The sequence below is a fragment of the Pleurodeles waltl genome, chromosome 5 (genome assembly GCF_031143425.1).
Source record: "Pleurodeles waltl isolate 20211129_DDA chromosome 5, aPleWal1.hap1.20221129, whole genome shotgun sequence".
Classification (NCBI taxonomy): Eukaryota; Metazoa; Chordata; class Amphibia; order Caudata; family Salamandridae; genus Pleurodeles; species Pleurodeles waltl.
The window spans coordinates 1,325,276,480-1,325,298,306 of NC_090444.1; the positions used below are offsets into that span (position 1 = coordinate 1,325,276,480).

Sequence of the window (21,827 nt, forward strand, 5' to 3'; positions counted from 1 at the left end):
CACCTAACCTTCACCAGGTGAAGGTTAGACATATAGGTGACTTATAAGTTACTTAAGTGCAGTGGTAAATGGCTGTGAAATAACGTGGACGTTATTTCACTCAGGCTGCAGTGTCAGGCCTGTGTAAGAATTGTCAAATCTCCCTATGGGTGGCAAAAGAAATGCTGCAGCCCATAGGAATCTCCTGGAACCCCAATACTCTGGGTACCTCAGTACCATATACTAGGGAATTATATGGGTGTACCAGTATACCAATGTGAATTGGTAAATTTAGTCACTAGCCTGTTAGTGACAAATTTGGAAAGCAGAGAGAGCATAACCACTGAGGTTCTGGTTAGCAAAGCCTCAGTGAGACAGTTAGGCATCACACAGGGAACACATACAGGGCACATTCTTATGAGCACTGGGGCCCTGTCTGGCAGGGTCCCTGTGACACATAGACTAAAACAACATATATACAGTGAAATATGGGGGTAACATGCCAGGCAAGATGGTACTTTCCTACACTTACCTGTTTTATGATGTTAAAAGATGTCTGCATAGTTAAGATTTTAAAAATCCCCTAGCTCAAGAATCTGAATTGTTACTTCTCTTGTCTGTGTTACAACGCAATGCTGCTTTAATTAGTATTATGCATTCAATCACAAACTTATAATATTTACCTTTTCTAGGAAGCAACACAGTAGCTGCCGATGCAAAACGTACCCCCCTTTTCTGTATACTATAAGCTGTATTAATTTATGTAACTGTTTTACTGAATGATTGCAGGCATGTGGCCAAGATGTAGGGTTTCATATGATGCTTATAGTTGCATTGGTTTGGTTGTACCGGCCTAAATAAATTAATATAACAAAATATTAAATGGATGATTTGTTGATTTTCAGGTTCTGTGGCCCTATTTGAATCTCTACTTACGCATACTGTCCTTGGAAATAGAAGGAGCAAACATCTCCAAAGCACCTATGTGAAATCCTTGTCTTTCCAAGGAAACCTCAAAACATTCTTACAAGGGCTTGTGACAATGGAATTCACCATAAGCCTTCTACTGTTGAAAGAAGAAGAGTCCAAACCAGTTGGGAAAAATGCCTTGTAGACTATACAACTCCAAAGATTAAATCCTTATCAGTTCCTCCCAGACAATGATACTCATACCCAAAAAATAAAACGTGAAGGAAAATACCTGGAAAGCGTTATCCTTAAAGTTGGCTTTCTGAGCTGTTTCATCAGTCAAGGCCATAGTGAAGAAACAAACTGAGCAGCGTGGAACCCCCCGAAGTTAAGCCTCACCTGGAAAAGAAGAATCTGGGCTAATGTGTGGCCCTGTCAATGGCAAAGCAAGATGGCAGATGTATTTAGAGAGAGTAAGGGAGACATGCCCAATTGGAACTTTCTGTACATTGTTATGAAAACATAATTTCAATGAGAGAATAGATTAACCATTCAGCAGATATTACAATGCAGCACTGATTGGCCCAGGGTTGTAAGAGAAGATCGAACTGAATAGTCTTTGTACTGAATTTCAAGACTGCTAACCCAGTGCATAGGTAAAGCAAAAATCAGAACACACAAGGAATAAGATGTGTCCTGATTTGGAGATCTTGAAAGCCAGAGACCAGGAAGAGTCTGCAATTATCTATCCACGAAGATTAAGTACTGAAGCAATGCCTGGTTAGAGAAAAAAATCTGTGCTGCAAATATAATAGAGAGTAGAGTGCAGAGATTAGGGAAGAGTTGTGGAAACAAAGGTACGCCAAATTGTGCTAGCCTATATGATCTGGAAGGAAAAATGCCGGAGGTGAAAACTATTTACTTGGGCAAGGCTGTAAAAGCATTAACAACCCAAGAAGTCTTGATCTCATATAATCAGTTAGAAGAGCCCCGGAAGCAACTTCTATCTGAAGGCCGCAAGAGAAGAGAGCAAGCTCACTTTGAGAGAGCAGGTTGGGACAAATGTACTGGGACACTCGTGACTAAGACACACAATTTGTCACTATGGTACCCGTAGTCTTTCTGCTTTGATAACTTAAAGAAAGTTTATGAGGGAATTTAATGTAGACCGTTAAGGTAAGCCTTTTCCAAGAGATGCCATCTCTCGTCATATAAACCTTCAGCTAGGCAATTACATTATATGGATGAAGCATAGAGAGAGGCACAAATACTCACATAAGGGACAAAGGGAAACGTGGATAGGAGTCCATGTGCAACTGGGTAATTCTTAACCGATTAAGCCAGCACATTCTGTGCTTGTGGGGTTTTAAATTGTCACTTACTTTTGACCAATACAAACCAAACGTCATTCAAAGGTCAAAGAACCAAAAGAATGAGAAAGAAAACAATGGACTTCTTAGAACAATCTATAAATTCTGTAACCGGTTTCTCGTGGAACTCTGAGGACTCCCCTTAAACAGGAGTAAGTCTGACACTCTGTCCCAAAGTAGAGAACCTGACTTTAGGCTCTCAGGATTCCTTTTCTAAATTGTGCTAATGGTGTCTGTGCTGTTGTTTGCAGGGATGAACTTTCTTTTTCCATTTTGAACAAATTACATATTAAGTGAAATGTTAGTAACTTTGGATGCCTATTATCTGTCATCCTTCACTTGTACTGTTAGCAATATGTTTCTACACTGGAAGGACAATTGAAATTGGAAAATCTCTGCTGCATCCTTTCACTGTGGATTTATGAAGCAATGCCTGTTTGCCCATTTTCTCTTCAGTCTTTGGGAATGATTAAAATTCTGCATTTATGTGGCTTGTTAATAACCTCATGCCTGTTTTACCGTAATATTTAACTAATGGACTGCACATGTGGCTTTCTCTGGACTAACAGCTGAAGTTAGCTGAACATTTAGTGCTGGAATTCATCAGAAAATGCTGTTGCAGATTGCAGCTTATTTGATCCAAGAGAATCACTATCTCCTTTATTTGAAACTGCTACATCACATCAGCACAATACAGCAAATGCCCAGGCATCACGAAGGCAGGGACCTAGCAATTGTGTATACACTAATAAGTGAAGAGGGCCCACAGTGACAGTTTTGAAATATTTAAAACATTTTTGCAAATATACATTAACTCTGAGATCCCAGAACTAACCAGTGGCCTGAGACCCAATTAGGGCAATAGGAAATTAGATGTCTGAGTTGATTGAGCAGAGGATAGAGAAGCATAAGTCTCAAGACACAAACAGGGGAAAATCCTACCACCAAATCCAAGTCCTGCATCACCTCTTATTTTAGTGTAAACATGGTTTATAGTGTTCCCACAATGGGTAATTTGAAAGAAAAACAGGAGAATTCACTGACCTCAGGTGGTAGACGTCAGGATTAGAGACTTTCCACAAACCTGCCAAGAATCTTCTAGCAGCATCAGTGTTAAAGAATACATGCAACTACCCCTCTTATACTACGACTGGCTGGGTACCACCAACACCACAAATCCAATCCCCAAAAGATAACAGTGAAACGCTTGCAGCTCCTCCCTCCGTGTCTGTACACATTCACTGAAGTGATGGAATAACAAAATAATTTTGTTCTCCAGTGTAAGTCTTCTTTTGAGTCAAAGCCCTCAGCACTAACAACCTCTCAGCTGGGTGTCTCAATTAAACTAAAAGCATCTCTTCCAGCTTGTGGTATCCACTTGGGCCTTTTCTAGGCATTTGTAGCACCTTCACAGTACCATTGACATTAAGGGACTTTTCAACAGGCTCCTTGTAGGACAGGAACTCATGTACCACCACCCTACGGTCAGAGTCCATCTGGATCATTGAGAAGCCTAAAACACACAAGTTTGAGGCTTTGAAGAATCTTGCAGCTTTTCCACATGTGGTTACAGGTGCACAATGGACATACCCAGTTCATTCTTTCAAAGGCCTATAGTTGTTCAGAATCCATAAAATCAGTCTGCTCTGATCAGGCATTCCCAATTTTTCAGGCTATCTCTTAAACCAGTTCTTCTCAAGTCACAGTTGCTTCACCACTAATCTGATATTAACCTTCAATATCATTTTCTCCATATTACATTGTTAGTGATGGTTTGCAAGTCTTTTATAGTAGTTGTTAGGAGTGCTTCTCCTTAAGACACATCTATTGCCCAATGGTGTCCTTTGCTCTTGCCACCCATGTAGAGGGCTGAAGGGCTAGCCCCTAATGTCATGTTGTACTTTTGTCCCCCTTTCCCATATGAAAACTTCACAAAATAAAGGTTCTGTGTCAAAAGGTCCTACATGTTGATCACTCCAACAGAAAAATCAGTTGCCCCTACATCTTAATTCTGCAGACAGCCTGCCAGCACACTAATCATTTTCTGGGAATCCCAAAGATCACATATGGAGTTTCAGTTCTTCTCTGCAACATTCAGGCCTTGCTTATGAACCCAAAGGCCGGAATGTCTGTGGCTGAAAGGAAAAGGCTTCTGATGCCTCTCTGCTTCAGACAGAAAGCAGCCCTGCAACTTCAATAGTAGTGGTACACAGCAGTGCCTCCAAAATTCCAAAAGCTGTCATACAAAGTACCCCTGATTTCCCACACCATCTGCTGCTCAACCTGGATGGACCCTGTGGTGCTTTCTCCTTATGCCATTTGACAACAGAGAATGTAGTCTATGCCAGAGCTGCAATACTTGACAGCCACGTTAGAATTAACTAGTTGTTTTCGCCTTCCCCATTGCCTTTTTTACTCCCTCAGACTAACTACCGAGAACAGTAATCACATCTAGGTAAAGTATACATTTTTCAAATTCACCAAGCTGCTTGTTTCATGTCAGCAGAGTAGGTTTCAAGGCTCCTGGTTAGATAATTGGAGATAAGTTGTAAATGTATCACAATTCAACACATCAACAGTGGAACAACCAGGGCAGGGGGCACGATGAGGATGGCAGAATCTCTTCACTAAGCTCCGTGCTAAAACTAGCCTGGTGAGGGGCAGCCTGCCACAATTCTGCTGTTGAGTCATCTGCAGCACCCCAGTTTCATCCCTTGCCTGAAGTGAGGTTGAACTGGCCAGGTGACTCCGCAAGACAGAGAGGAATTTGGGTTGGGCTTGTGACCTATCCTGTGAAGGTAAATCAGCTTTGTTGCAGGCTGTCTGCGGTAAAGTGGAGAGACCCTGAGGGATCAGCTGTGCCTGGCCAAGATGGTGTCATTGCATGCCTTCGGAGCAGAGTAGGTTTTGCCTCTCGGAGTTGTCCCACCTCTTGCCCGGTCGAGGAGCAGAGCAACGGTGCCGCTGCTGCTGCCACTTGGACTGCACTGCTAGAGAGAGAGGTGAACCAGCATCCGAGCATGGAGATGGGGGCCCTGTAGGGGTGAAGAGTTACAAGCCTCTGACCAAAGCAACGTGTCACTGATGCTGCTGCTGTTATAATCTGTAGCTGTAATACAGGGACCATCATATTCTCCAATAATATTTCCATTGAGTTTCCTACATATCCCTATTAGCCAATACATTTTGGAACTATTTCTTTCATCTACAACCTCTTGACTTCATCTTGGTGACAAACTTGTAGTAGATGGAGCCTGAACTACTCAGTATACATTTGTCTTCTGCTGAGCCTGATTCACCAAGCAGAGAGACTTTGTGAAACCTTTACTGACAGATACCAGGACTCATTTTCCCTTATATAAAAAGTCTGACAAAAATTGAACAGCTTGTAGAGACGTACTGGCCCAAACTAAGTTGAGGTATAACTGAGCAGCTTATAAAAAATATCAGTTGCTAGAAGAAGCTCAATCTTCCCCTATGTGATAGCATTGAATATGTCTTGAAATGTCCACTCCAAGCATATATTAGGTCACAATCACTCCAGGGTTATATTTAAATCAAGTTATGAATTCTTTTTCCAATTTATAGTCATACAAAAAAATCAAAGAGAGTTGTATATTTATGCAGTTGAAAGCTATGAGTGTTGGAGCCCTGGTAAGCTCCATACTGCAGCATTATGTCAACTCTGTACACCGGGCTTCTTCACAAATTACTGAAGTCTTCATCCATACAGCAAAGTTGAAATTTGAAATAGATAGAAGGAATTCCTATGAGACCCATTATTGCCTGCCCATCAGTGATCAGAATATCAGTGCCCCATCTGCAAGGCGTTTTTCAGTTAGCACCTTTATCCCTTAGTCACTGAATTAACCTGTTCTTGTTGGATTGGCCTTTGTGTTTCGTATCGACAGCACTGCCTAGTACACTTTTGCTTGGAAAGTGCCAGACATTTTATTTTGCCGGCACTTCGTTAATCCAAGCATCCTAATATCTAAGAATCAAACCTTGCTGCAAGAAACTTTGACTGCCGCTGAAAGAGAAGGTTCCCCAATACTGCGATTGACCTTCATTTCTAAAGCCTGATGGGTATTAACTAGAGACTGTTTATTTTGCCTGCTTTGGCACCACTTCCACTTCATCACTTACAGCAGCTTACATCCCAGATCTGCTCTCCTAATGCCCGCAGAGCCTTCCCACGTTCCATTCCATATTCTGATGGCCTCACGAGTATACTACACACATCTTTCTGCAAGTCGTGGTACACATTTGCAATCTCATCTGATGGTTGAAATACAAAAGCAGTATCCCATGAGAGAGAGCAGCAACTTATTATTTCAACTATCAGTCCTCCATTTTGTAGCTCTGTCAAAGGGTTATGAACCTTTGCCACTGTTCCTCAAGCTGTGGGAATGTTTGTTCTTTCTTTCCTTGTGTTGGAGAACAGTTCTAATCCTGAGGCACGATCTGTACAAAGGATGAAATGCAGCCCCTGCTATGGAGGACTTGAGTTTTAGGTTTCAGTATGTGTTTTCGCACTCAACCACATTAATGATATGGCGATAAATCATTTGATGTATTTATGATATTTGAATATTCTGTCAACATGGACCGCTGGGTGCTTCACATCAACGTAGGAAGAGAGTGACAATGATAAGCCAGCAGGTCCCGTTGGAAGGGAGAAATTGAAGAGCAGAGAGCCGGTTAGGTACGTAGAGGAAAGTTGAGCCTTGAGGGCCCTGCAAATGATTGGAGAACATGAACCAATCCATGAGGAGAGTGAATGTTGAGAACTACTCATGGTTCTCTGTGGTATGCCTGGAGAAAACTTCGATGGTGAAGAAGAGGTGCTATGAAAGAATACAAGAATGTTTGGGAGGGATTCTACGTCTTTGGGAAAGAAGATTTTTTTTTGTATAGGCCAGAAAATCTTAGGATGCTTGATATAAGCCTGCAAGAAGTAAATTTTATCAACAATAAGTAACTTATGGTTAATACTTTGCAGATTGAAGAAGGAATTGTTGTGCTTGAAGATGATTCTCCCGAGGATGCTGACATTGCTACTACACCCAACACTCCCCGTAATCTTTCCGCATGGAAAATAAGCATTCCATATGTGGACTTCTTCGATGACCGAAAGGAAAAAATCCCTGTGTTTTGCATTGACGTGGAGAGGAATGACCGGGTTGCGGGTAAGTAGGTCATAACTGTTTATATTAATTCATGCTCACAGAAATTGATGTATCTCTAAGCTTAACATATACATTGATCTAAGTGGGCCTAAAAATTGCAAAAATGCAAACATATACTGTGGAAACAGGATTTCTGTTATTCTTCGCATATATCTTGCTATGTAATTTCCATTCGTTATAGTTTTAGAAACATGTGTAGCTGGGAACTATCATGAAGTTACCATGAGTCACATGTAAGCAGTTCCCATCTCGGAGACTCTGGGTCAGGTGCCTCGTCTTCATTCACCCATCAAATCAATACCCTTCCTAGCTGGTGTCTCTACTGGGATCATAAACTTCAGACTCATTCAGTGTGTGAGATTATGCCTAACATATGACACCCTCTGCTGTCCAAAGTAACAAAGACGTGTAGACTATATTGATTTCCACTGCAGAGTTTCGGCTTGCGCTTTTCCTCAGAACAAGATTGCTTTCTCAGTTCTGCTTGGGTCAAAGGTCTGCATTTTCAAAAAACATTCTCAGGGAACATTCCTCCTGAAATATAAAATCAGTGCAGCCTTCCCATTTATTGAAATATGCAACGATCAGCAGGTGTTGTTACTGATAATAAGTAAATATATATTTTGGGGTCTTTCCTGCATGCACACTAAATATAAAGCACAACCTGACGTGCTCTCTTCCATTAAAGAATTCTGAGTGGTGGGAGGAGTGGAGTTTATCAGACGTTATAACAGCGTCATTGGTGGCAACGTGCAGGCTCAAAAATATCTTCCACGATAGCATTTTTAGAGAAACTCATCAATGCACTTCTTTCTAATATAAACAAAAGTGTTTAGTTCAAGTTAACATTTTCACTGTTTCTATAGTGCCATCTTAGACATGTCTTTGGTGCATAAATTATACATTTTATTGTCATATTTCTGTCCGCCGCTGAAGTAAATAAGAGTTAGACGATCCTATATTGTTACCTAGGCTCACTACATCTTAGTCCAAACCAGCACCTTAAAAGGTCTTGCTTGTTCCTTGCTTTCTCAATGTCTGCTTCTTTCTGGTATTTAAATTTATCAAAGAAAAAATGTGTTTGATATGTTTGAATACCTGAAACAGAACGATCTGGAAAGCATACCTTTTCGACACACTGTGGTTATTTCGAAGGCCAAGAGTATTTCTTAGGCGCTCACCCACTACTGCTGCCAAATTTCTTGGTTGCTGAGGAGCAAGGTTGCTTTGTGTTTATTTCTACCTCCGCCTCTTTCTTCTTCCACCCTGCTCTTTGTGTCTCTTTATCTCAACCTTAAAGATTTGTTTCCCTCCCTGATTTTTCCCTTTGTCACTGCTCTCCTATCTTCCCCTTCCTCCTACTTTCTCCTCTTTCTGCCTGTCTCTCTCTTGTTGAAGTCCAATGATAAAGGTTGAGTACCAGTGCCAACCACCTGCACAAATTAAGCAACACACATACTAACAACACACAGACACTCTCTCTTTTCTCTCTTCTTTCTCTACCTCTTACTCTCGCTCTCCTCCACTCTTCTCTCTCTTCCTCCTACATTGCATTTCTGGTTTTCAAAGGCTGCTGGCAACCCCAATAAATGTTATAATAGGGCTCATTGCTTCACCTTTATGTCCTGCGGGTTAGCCCCCTCTCTAACATGTCTTCTGATAGTGAAGGGTTGAATATAATAAATTATCCCTTTGCCCAAGTGGGCTCCCCATCTTGGCAGGCCGTGCTGTCTAAGGCTTGGGCAGCATGTCCTCTATTGACTGCATGTTTAAGGGAAGCAAAAATGTAATGTGACATGTAGTGGGCCAAGAAGGAACAATGGACAGTTTAAATGCAGTAAAATAAGTTTATTTTTTTAGGAAGTAAATAAGAATCAAATACATGTCAGGGATAAATCTCATTGTTAGACGCTCTCATCTTGGAGAGCTCTTCACGATTCGTGGATTAACTAGTGAAGGTTAGAATGAGTCCACTTACGCCACTACAAGCATAAGCATAGATGCTTCTGTCACCAAGTCTGGACAACCGGTGAGAATCCAATACTCTACCAGTATTTGTAAAAAGTGTAGTTTTGTCTTATCATTCACCTGTACTTTGATTGGTGTCCAAAGCCTATACTTGTCTGTGCAGTTCAAACTAGTAAAACATATCCCACAAATAACTAGATACTGGCCTTATATCATGGGCACCTCCTGGGACGATGGTCACTGATGAATCAACTCCTGTCTTCAAAGTGTTGCAGAATAGAATAAAGAAGGTTGGATGTGTACAGCTACCATCTTTTTTCTGGTTTATCTCCAGTTTCTCCTATTTGACTTCACTTCCCTTCTCTGTTTTCTTCCACTACCACCTCTCTTCCTCTACCCCTCTGGTTCTTTGCTTCCCTACAATAGTCTTCTGTTCTGCCAGGCAACATCTTTAACACAGCACCTCTGTATCACTGGCTCTTCACTCCTGCTACTCATTCCCCCATTAATATGATGGTGGCCCTCCTATCTTTTGTTTGCTGTTGGGTTGAGTCTCTTCACTCCACCTGGAAGTTTAGTGCACAGCCAGGTGGTTGTTGTTGGAAGCACATTTATCTCATCCTGGATTGGCCTTCACACTACCACATCCTGAGGTAACAGGGCTGACTCGGTACATGCCTTCACACATGAGCGATCCATGAAGCCCTCCTGATGCCCCATCACTTGTGCAGCTGACGAGCTGTTGCATGCTCCGTGCACAGGCCATTGACATGAAAACTACTAAGTCAGTCAGTTTGTCTTTTCTCAATCTAGGAGTTTGTAGCTACGGAGAGTGCAGCTTCTCCTGCCCATGCTGGTGAGAAACTAGCATAACTCCCCCTATACCTGGCTGCCTCTGGCTAATTTGAAATCTTCAGCCCCTTATTGGCTGATCAGGTACAGGTGGAATGACCAAGCGAGATCATAGTTTGGCTCTCTGTAAATGAAACAGCACTATTGCCTCCCGACAGTTCTATAATGCTTGAGGTGTCACGCCAGTCAGCAGAAGCAGTCGGTAGGCAGCAGAAGAGGTAATGTCTAGCAGTGTTTAGAAGCTAAGGGATTGTCTAGACTGAGGCCAGCAGGTAAGGATATCAGACTGAGCCCGAAAGATGAGGAGTTTCCGTTCTCTGTCTATGTTCATTTTAAAGAGGGATTTATTTGTGATCAACTTTCTGTCATAGACATGGTTAAAGCGACCCAAGCTTTAACTAAAACTTAAGTGTAGAATCATTGAAACCAAAAAGGTAGACACTTCCAAGTGAGAATTTCCTAAAAGAGTAAAGAAAAGCAATGTAAGCAGCATGTTAACAACTCTGAGTTGTACGCTGCCTCTAAAATGTTTAGATCGTCCAGAGAAACGTTTCCCTCCCGGTAAAAAACAGACGTCAGTGTAGTTAGCCATAGTGAAAAAAAAAAAATACAGTGGGTTGTAGATTCAAACTGTTGTACAGGCTGGTGTAGCTGACGTGTTTTGCTGAATCTTCCACTGTTTAAGAATAGCTGTGCCTGCTACGAAAGCAATAGTCTACCACCAAAACCGGTAGGATTGCCAAACAATCCTTGCTAACAGACTTGCACAAAACCCCACCACCCCAAATCTCCCAGCTTTCTCCCTAGGTGGTCCTGCCTGGTGTGTTGCCTGAGCATAGAATTACAACAACCCCAGGAGCTGAGTGATGGTCCCGGCAGATACAGCTTGCACGTTTAAATGCTGCCTCCTAAGGGTCTGCCCAGCACTTTAAATGTCCAGGCCGACCATGGAATATAAGAGCCTCTCTGAACTCAAGAGTGGTAAAGTACAAGTACATGTGCATTATTGGTTTCTTTCAAGGTAGACAAGAGGTGAATTTGTATTTCATTTCCAAGAGTCCTGCAGCACATCAACATATCATCACCTGCCACCCCTCACTTGAGGTGGCACATATTCTCTGGTACCAACTCTTGGCACATGCTCACTGTTATTTTAGTTCGAAACCTACCAGACAGCACTGCTGTCTGGTTGCAAAGACATTTTGGGGGCATACTGGAAGTTTCCATAGGAATGCATCCCGCCAGTTGTTTACCATTGTCTTTGTGTTTTGCAACTCACATTTGCTTGCTTTCTGTTTGCCGGCTTTATTTGTTTTAGGCTCTCCAGCATATCTTTGTTCCTCCTGTACAGCATTGCCTGTTTACCACCTCTGTGACTGGCTCCGTGCATTCCTTCCCACATGCTTGCTTTCTGGCAGCTCGTTATTTTTCATGAGACACTGTATGGAAGGTGTTTCCTGCCTCCTATCTTTCTGCTGGACTTATTCTACTTATCTTTACCACTAATCTTGAATACCTGTGAAAAACCATGCTTTGTCAATTAACTTGTTTATTTTGGTCAGTGCTCTTTACTAATAGCATAACTTATACAGTAGTCAGGCGCTGGATGTAGGGGTTGCTTAACCTCTCTCAAAATAATAATGCTGAAGTTTGGAAGGGACTGAGCAATAAACAGACCTTTAACTTTTGTTTTTATTTTGTCACAGTTGCTATGCATTTAAAGACTGATATTAGGCTATATGTTCCAAGGGAGGTTGTTGTTTACTTTTCTTTCTCTGACTGCAAAATGTGAGGATTTATGTGACAATCTTGCTTAAAAAAACTGTAGGATGTTATTTTTTTAGCACACGAACAATCTAATGGGCAGTAAATTAAGTGTACAGATTTTCAGAATATATCAGAATTAAGAAAGTAAAAATGAAGCACATTTTTTGTAATTCTGAGGTCTGGTGGAAACAAATATTTTAATACGATAAAAAAGGTACACTAGATGATGCCGATTTCCATACATTGTTTGTGTGCTGCATAGTTTCATCAGTAAACTGTATATCTGTGAAGATGTAAAGATGATGTCAATTGTAAATTAGTTGTATGTAATGACAGTGTTCTGTCACACCATAGATATGCTACTCTGTCACTCTAATCTACGACACTAACCCATGCCACTCTGTCACTCCACTCTACTCTGTGCTGCCGTATGTCACGCCACACCACTCTACTCCACTCTATACCACTTTAATACACTTTATGCACTTCACTCTCAGTACATGCCACTTTACTCCACTCTATGCCACTCCACACTGTGACACCCCAATCTATCACAATCCACTCTAGAACACTATACTCCACTCTAAGACCCTCTACAACACTGTACTCCACTGTATGGCATTCTGCGCCACTTCACACCATGCCACTCCACTCCACTCTGTGATGCTCTACTCCATTACATACTACAACACTCTATTCCACTTAACCCACTCCACCCTCCAACACTATACTCTGTGACACTCAAATTTACAACACTCTACTCCATTCTAATCTGACACTCTACTCCAAAGCACTCTGCGAAACTCCACAACATTCTGACACTCCACTCCACTCTACGCCCTCCACTCCACTCTACAACACTCCACACTACACCACTCTCTTCTACTCCATTAACTCTTAGCCACACTGGTGTAAAACATGGCTAATACACATTGGCAAAGCCAATAGTTCTCACATAGGTGAGACCTGTTGGTTCTACCAATGCATGTTTAAGCCTTGGAGCAACTGTACCTTGTCCACACCCATCTGTGTAAGAGTCTCAAAACCTGTCTTTTTTATCTTTCACATAGACCTTTTCTGTACCTTGCACCTCATTTGCTAACCTTTTTCTTTTACTCTTTCCTTCCCATGACCACTTGTAAACAGTTTAAAGTTGCCTGGCCTCTAGCAGTCCTATCTGACAAGAGTACATGCCTATCCATGGCAGAGTATATTGACTATTAGGTACTCTCAATTTGAGAATGTATTTTTCCCTCTTTGTAACCGTGTTTGCAATCTAATGTTTAGTAACATATTTTCTTGCAGAAAATATATATATATGTATAATAATAATACCAGCCATTGGTGTAAAACAAATACCACTTGGCCAGAAACTGTTCATCCTGTGCTTGTATTCTTGGCACTATAAAAGCACAATGTTGCTTGGTGTCATCACAGCATGGCTGCTGTTCGATCACTGGTGAAAGAGACTGAATTGCTTTTTACATCTGTTAAAGCTGCCTATTTTAACGCCGTATCAGCAAATCCTTTATGCCGGCGATGGCAGCGATATGATGGGGAGCATCTCCCTAACAGATTATACTTCCTGATTTTAGTGGTAGGGAGAACAGCTCTTATTGTCCTTTTGTAACGTCTATTACAACTCTTTGTGCACCATTCCAGCTTAACTCACATTGCGGACAGAGAGGATGTACGCCTCCAGTTGCTGAGTTGCTTGAACATTGCTCACGTTGGCGGCATTATCTCTTGTTCTTCTGGCCAACAAACGCACATGCCGTCCTAAGAGGCCTGTAGTTCGCATGGCTGGTATTCAGATTGTATGTTGTGTGTTTCTTTGGAGGTTTCCTGGTATGGCGAACATTTTTATTTGATTTGAAAAGTGTCCATGAATTATATAACAGGGGTTCCCGACTGCTCCATTAGTGAACTTGAAAACGGCGAATGAGCTGACTAGTTAAGATGGTGGAGGCAAAACTTAATTGAGGAACCCTGCAGGATGCATTCATATGAAAACTTCCTTACTCAGAAAAATGCACTTTTCTCAGTTTGAACCGTCAAGGTGGGTCATTGAGCAACATCCTCGCCGGTGACATTTGTGGCAATCTCCATATTATGAATTTCGATGCCAGCATCATCTCATCAAAGTTTCACACTTCTGAGGTCGAGCCGTTCATTACCATTACATTTAGTTATAGCAATAACTCTTATTTACATCATTTGCCAACTTCATATGTACAGTATGAAGAGCTATTATTGTTAGTTCAACTAGGCACAGAAGAGTATTGTGTACTAAATGGACTTCCATAGTTCCTCAGACGAGGCGTCCAAGTGCTCTGGCGGGCGGACAACAGGCTACTTCGTAGGTTGTGCTTGGTTGGAAGGGTGTGAGATTTGAAGGGTGTAAGATTGTGGTGTGGCTGACACGGCATGAGCTCGGAGGACGAAAACAACATAAGGCCGGGGCCGGCTCCTTCGCAGTTGCGAAGGAGCGTCAGCCCCCTGGCTAAGCCAGGAGATGAAACACACATGCACACTTAGGTTTCTCCAGCCCGGCTGTATACACAGCCAGGTTGGAGAAACAGCACAGACCCAGGCTTGTGTCTCGGCAGCACTCCAAGCCGCTCACACCAATCCTGATGATGCTTGCATGCTATGTTTAGCATGTAAGCAGACCCCCGCCACCTCCTCCCACATACCATTGCATAAGTCTGCTACTGTTTCTTAATGATTGATTTGGAAGGTATTGTTTAGGCTGTTGAGGGAGCCTTTAGAACACAAGTTTGAAAGGTCACAAAAAAGGCCAAGGATGAGCTCCTTCCAACCTGAAAGGAAGTGAGGAAAGAGCATGAAGAAGCATTAACAATTAAACTAGCTGTATGCATGTTATTGAACTGATTAGCTTAATATTTTATTATACTTCTGTACTAGATTACTTTATATTGTAGCCTGGAGTGTATGGTGGAGGCAGAGAGGAATCTGTGGTAATGGTTTGCTAGATAAAATGTTTGTTTTTTCATTCACTCCCATCTTAGTACAGTGTGTGTTTGTGGGCAGGGTTTACCATTCCAAGCATCTGTAATCTAGGGAGAAAATGGAGAAAACCTGTGTTAGTTTTTTCAACTATATTTTGTTGCGCTCAGAACATTTAACAAAATAACAATTTACAGGTCATTACCCAGAGCTGAATGCTATATATGATGTCATTAGAACCTCTTTGGTTTGGATTTATATATTCATGCATTCCATTTAAAATATTCACTTCAAGTGACATTGAGTTTGTTACGTTGTACATCTTTCACATAGTAAAGCTTTCTCTAGTTCTTCGTCCTCTTTGTGCTTTCCGGTTCTTGTGCCGACTTTCATCTGTGATTGTGGGTCTGCCCACAGACGGGCCCTGTGACAGGAAGGTGACATCAGGGTTTGAGGGAGAATCTCGGAGTAGTGAAATACAAGACCTCGGATTGGCCTTGGTACTCGGTGATACCAAAACAGATGGCCTAGGCTTTTGGTGCTTTACTCCTCACCAAACACTCCTTTCCTGTCTGCTCTGTTGAGGCCTCAAATTGGTAAGATTGACCATAGATATTAGACGAAGTGGAAGCAGTTCAACCACTTAGACGTTGTTGAAGGCGCTGTGTGTAGAACTCTGGCCATTTCACTCCATGACTACTGGAAGCACAGAACATAATACAGTGCTAAACCAGCAATGCCCCCTCACATTTCACGCACTTGGTGTCATGGCATCTTCTCAGTGGGGTGGATCTTGAGTACCTGATCACAGCAGGCCTGTGTCTTCTCCTTAAAGACTCCCCTAATGCTCACCCACTTCAGCCCTATGCCACTGCAAAACGTAACTCACAACACATCATGTAGGTTATGCACCTTAACTGCCACAGTAATCAACTCTAGTCCTCGTATGTGATATGACATACTACATCACCAATCGGTGGGTGGGATCAGATTGCAAACTGGGACTTGGGCATACAAAGGCACATGGTGCCAAGTAGATGTTCATACTAAGTCCCTGGACACCACTTAAATGTATTTTGAGAATCCAAAAGGGGCATTTGCTTGTAATATTCCAGCACTACTTGAAGCTAGTCACCTTCAGATTTTTTCCCAAAATTTGAAGACTTTTGTAAAATACCGGAGAAGGGAGCTACAGGCATAGGTGGTTAAGTTTACGGAAGGAGCTGGTTTCATGTATAGATTGGTGTCATCTTCTCCATGGATGGCACGTAGCTGTGTCTGGAGCCACATGACCTCACCTGCTGGTGCTAAGGAACTCTTGTTTTAGAGGAGTTTCTAGGTCCAGTATGGTGTCTGGGATATGCAAAATGAATCATTTCACTGATACAGAACGGGTGAGTGTCGCTTTTTAGTGCTTTTCTCAGGCAATACGAACGTCAGTAATTTTTTCATATTTCCCTCTAACTTTACAAATATTGACCTTTTCGACTGGCTCTTTGCCTTAACTTAATCTTCACTTTCTTTCGTTTTTGGGCCAAGATTACAATTCTAAATTTGTTGTACTTCCTATATAATTGATACTATTTCCCATATAGTTCCTCAAAATTAGGCATCACTCAGCCTTTTCCTTTTTAAGATATTTTTCTCTGATTGTCAACTTTTGTTTAACTTTATAATACAGCTATAGGGTGTCTTATGTATACACTTATGTTTCAGGATATTTGTTGAACAAGTGCTTAAATTATTGACTGTTTTTGCTACCAGAACACAACTTACTAAAAATGGTATGTTGTTTCTCTTCTCTTGTACAGTCACAATTATTGCCTTTAATCACATCACTATCTTTCAGCGGAACATTCAACGTTTTTATCCAAATCGCATGCTCTCCCTTATAATAAGTCAGTCCTGGTAACTCCACAACCGTCTTTTGAACGCCTTTTATTTACTCTTAAAGGATACTTGCAACAGTTACTAACAACTAATATTCATTCATGAGTTTTTGTACCTTTTTATTTTACTGTTTGCTTACTTATTATCCGGCACAGGTCTCTTTTGGTCTTTCTGGGATTCAAGGACTTTGTCTTTGGATTGCATGACTCTTATCACGGACCTTTGGGTTTCTATCCCTTGGGATCTCTTGGGATTTTCTGGCATTTCATGGTCTTTCTTGGTCTTTTTCTAATACAACTACACCATACCAAACTATATTCTCTTGTTTTATGACATCTTTCTTTCTTTCCCAGCCTTGAGAAAGCCCTGGCCTACGCGCCTGTGGGGCAAAACACGTGTTGGCTGGCCTAGTTTTTCACACACTATTCTGGACTTATGACTGTCTACATCTCTACTGCGAGTTGTTTGCTTTTCTAAAAATAAAAACTGGAATTGGAGCAACATTGGCATTGATTAAAGCCTTCTTGATGAATGTTATATGTTTCAAGACAAGTTGATTTTGAGAAATAAACTGTATTTACTCAGTGGGACCTCACCTAATCACAAATTACGTTTTTCCTATGGAGGACTAGGGTCCAATGTCCTCTGGTGAAGCCCCCACGCCAAGCAGCATTAAAAGGCATTCTTATACAGGAAGATTGTGGTTTTGGATCCCTTTTTCTTTTTCTAGCAGCAGTTTTTGCTAAACCGCAATAATCCTACTTCCTGTGTTAAGCCTAGGATACTCAAGGATTATAGAATGTCACTTTATACCAATAGACGGGAATTACGTATTTCCAAAGTAGATCAAGTATTCAACTCATCGGGCGCTGGTATCCCTAACTCAGCAACCACTAACCTATCATCAGCCAAAGGTACCTTCCTAGCACTGGAGAAATCCCTTAAGAAGGAAACTTCCAAATGGTGGGAAGTAGCTTCTCTTAAAAAATATTTGGAGAATGACCGAATTCCTCGTGGACTTAGAATCCTGATCTTCCCACCAATGGACACCACCTCACAGGAACACTTACAAAAATGGGAAGCCAATTTAAAACTGGCTTCAACCAGTATGATCAAACAACTCATTGAAATATCCCAAGACGAATATGATAAACATCGAATAGAGGTGGATAAATTAACCAAAAGCATAGAGGAAGCTAATTGGGGAGAAATTACCACAAAAAACTATGCCATTCTTAATAGTATAATTGACCGCTATGAGGAGGACATCATTCAAAGAAAAAATCGTAAATTCAGAAGGGATCTCTATGATTATCAACAACCTTTAGCAAAAAATATGACAATATCAAAGACTCCAACCTTTCTCTGGATACACAGAGCTGCCCTGACACCTTACCGTCCTCAGAATTTGAATCCTCTGATGACACTGAAAGATGCTCATCAACTAGACCTCAAGTACATTTTTCAGAGGAAGCAAGGCGTTATCGCTTAGGAACATTAAAAGATATACGTACAAAACCACTGGATACCTCAATGGAAGTACCAAGTACACCAGGTATACAAACAAGAGCCCGCAGCAAAAGTATAAGATCTTAAAACCTGACAAACAACTGATAGTTAATCTTTCTGATCATGAGCTCTCTTTAACAGACTATCATATCCTCAATAGAGACCTCTCTTTCTGTCCTACTAATCAGTGGAATATCACTCAAACTAAGATAGACTTCTTTAAATTCATACGTCATCTTAAACTCAAATCTTTTTTCTCTACTATTTCCCCCCTTCCCCCTTCCCATCTAACATCTCTCTCACAAAAGCCAAGTGATTTTTCAGTTCAAGACCTTGAAGATATTGGTCTGTTACGAAATCTGTCTAACACTGATGAACCTGACTTATCGCTTTCTTCAATAGCACAAGAACTAGATCTAGATACTAACAAACATCATCCCTCTGACTTGCGACCTAAATCTACCTTCACCCCTATTCTTCCAGCAGGCAACTCTATTGACCTTTTTTCGACAGCTGTTTTGAGGGATCTAGATCGAGAGTATAAACACTACTGTGACAAACGTAAATATTCTCGTCCCAACATCACCAGACATCAAGCACAAGCCCTAAAACAATTGAGGAAAAATAATCAAATTATTATTAAAGAGGCTGACAAAGGCGGAAATATAGTTGTTCTTAACACTCATGACTACTTGCAGAAAGCCTATCGACATCTTCAGGATAAGAAATGCTATAAAATACTTTCACATAACCCTACAGCTGAAATTCAACATAGGCTACTCGACCTTTTGGAGCACTGGCATTCTCGTCAAATCCTTTCCAGTAAAGAAAAAAGTGCCCTATTCTTGCAATTTCCCTCCATCCCTACCCTATATCTCTTACAGAAAATACACAAAAAAGGTCATCCACCCAAGGGTAGACCAATAATATCAGGCATTAACTCTATCTGTTCCCAATTGGGCACCTTAATTGATAAGGAACTGCAGCCTTTCATGACTAACTTACCTTCTTTTGTCAGAGATACTAAAGACATTTTACAAAAACTACAAAATATTGATTGGCAATCCGACTATTTTCTAGTTACTATTGAAGTTGTCAGCCTCTATACCTCCATAAAACATAGTGACGGTCTAGAAGCCGTAAGAAGATGTCTTTCCACGAAGTCTGTGAAGTATCTGGAATGTAACTGGATGATTATGGAAATGTTGCAATTCTGTTTAGAAAACAACTATTTTCTTTTTGACGGCAAATTCTATCTGCAACTTCAAGGGACTGCGATGGGGGCAACATTTGCACCACCATACGCCTGTATATTGATGGGTGCAGTAGAACATTTCTGGCTAAGGAATGATCTAACTGAACATCTCTCTCAACATATAATTTTTTGGGGACGCTACATTGACGACATCTTGTTAATTTGGCAATGTCAGAAGCATCTCCTTAAACAATTCTTACAGACATTAGTTCCCAATAGATGGGGCATTGACATCACTTACCAAATTTCTAACTCATCAGTAGAAGACTTGGACCTTCTGATTTTCATTAAAGACGACAAGTTACAGACAACGTTTTTTCGGAAAAACAAGAGCAGCAAATTAAATTCTTCATGCCACCAGTTGTCATCCTTCAAGTACCATCCGGAATATTCCTCAAGGTGAATACAAGAGAGCCAGATTGAATTGTTCAACTACAATAGACTATGATGACATCTCCACCCAAATGACCGAGAGACTCACTGCCCGGGGGTACAATCGCCAATCACTCAATTCCATAAAAGACAAACTGCGCGATATGGGCCGCAATATGATACTTAACAAATCTCAAACAAACAATACGAAGTCTGTCATTCGGTTTATGACTGAGTTCCACAATGGCCACCACCTTATTCGGAAACATCTGCGTAAACATTGGTACCTTCTACAAAACAATCCTTCCATTAATCAACATATAGCTAACTTCCCACAAATAGGCTTCAGATGGGCTCCTAATCTAAGAGACAAACTTTGCTCATCTTTCTTCCAAAACAAGCCACCAACGACATTCTTACCTCCAAAACCTAAGGGCTTTTACACCTGTAGCAAATGTTCAATTTGTAAGTGGGGTCTCTCAAAAACTACAACAACCACCATTAATGATCAATGTTTCTATATCAATGACTTCATTAACTGTGAAAGTTCGAATGTTGTCTTCGTAATATGGTGTCCATGCCACCAAGCCTACATAGGCAGTACCATCTGTCCACTCAAAATAAGGATTCAAGAACATTACCGTAACATTCAAAAACTGGACATGAAGGCACCACTTGTTGAACATTTCACAGAATCTCATTCTCATGAACGTACTTTTACACTCTGTGGCCTCCGACGTATTAGACCAACCCCTCGAGGTGGCAATACTCCATTACGTCTGCGCAAGGAGGAAAGTAGACTTATAATTCAATATGAGACAGTAAACAATGAACTTAACAAAGATTATGAGTGGCACTATTGGCTAATGTAAAATAGAGTTACTTTGTATTAGTGTCATTTGGAGTTTTTGCATTGATGTACAATTAGTATTCATTCTAAATTTGCTTGTTCTTTGTTCTACCCACTATTGATCTCTCTCATAGGCACCTCTTTCTATCTAGTAGGCCCCTCTCCTGTTCACTATATAGCCTCCATAAAATAGTCAATTTTATTTCATAGGTAGGAGGTTACATAAATGTAGCTAATGAGCTCCCTTAATGAATTTTTTCATCGTTATAATTATTTTTCTTTGTTCTAATTTTTATGAATAGGTTTTTCAGGGCAACATCTTACTTTATACTTACAATCATCTTGCCTCAATAATATTTTATTATTTTTTATTTCTTTATCCCTTATTAATTTCCTGGTTATTTAATTTGATTAATCCACAAATACACATTGTCGAGTTATTTTTTATTTGTCCTTTTCCAACTTCATGTATTCATCGTCCTTCATTTGGACGAACTGTTCTCCAGTGTATGATGGCGCCACCTTTGTATACAATCAAGATGGCGCCGCCTATCTGCTTGCCTGTTTTTACCGAGGCTGTACTTAAGCAGTCCTTTCTCGGTGTCCATACCTCACAGCCAACATCGAGGTAGGACACACGAAGAAACACACCGGTCTTGTATATAAGACGCGGTGTGAAATCGGCGTGTTTGCCTTTTCTCTATAAATTGTTCTTGGTGACGGACTGCTATTTTTATAATTGAATCATTTCACTGATACAGAACGGGTGAGTGTCGCTTTTTAGTGCTTTTCTCAGGCAATACGAACGTCAGTAATTTTTTCATATTTCCCTCTAACTTTACAAATACTGACCTTTTCGACAGGCTCTTTGCCTTAACTTAATCTTCACTTTCTTTCGTTTTTGAGCCAAGATTACAATTCTAAATTTGTTGTACTTCCTATATAAT

The 21,827-nt window shown here is 40.9% G+C and overlaps 1 protein-coding gene across 3 annotated transcripts in view; it reads left to right on the top strand.

Annotated features, from left to right (window-relative positions):
• Nucleotides 1-21,827, top strand: part of SNX14 (sorting nexin 14) — a 627,761-nt gene that overhangs the window by 344,746 nt on the left and 261,188 nt on the right. For all 3 annotated transcript variants that reach the window (XM_069235584.1, XM_069235585.1, XM_069235586.1), the window contains one exon: nt 7,261-7,447. In XM_069235584.1, the coding sequence (XP_069091685.1) occupies nt 7,261-7,447 (187 nt within the window). The remainder of the gene's footprint in view (nt 1-7,260; nt 7,448-21,827) is intronic.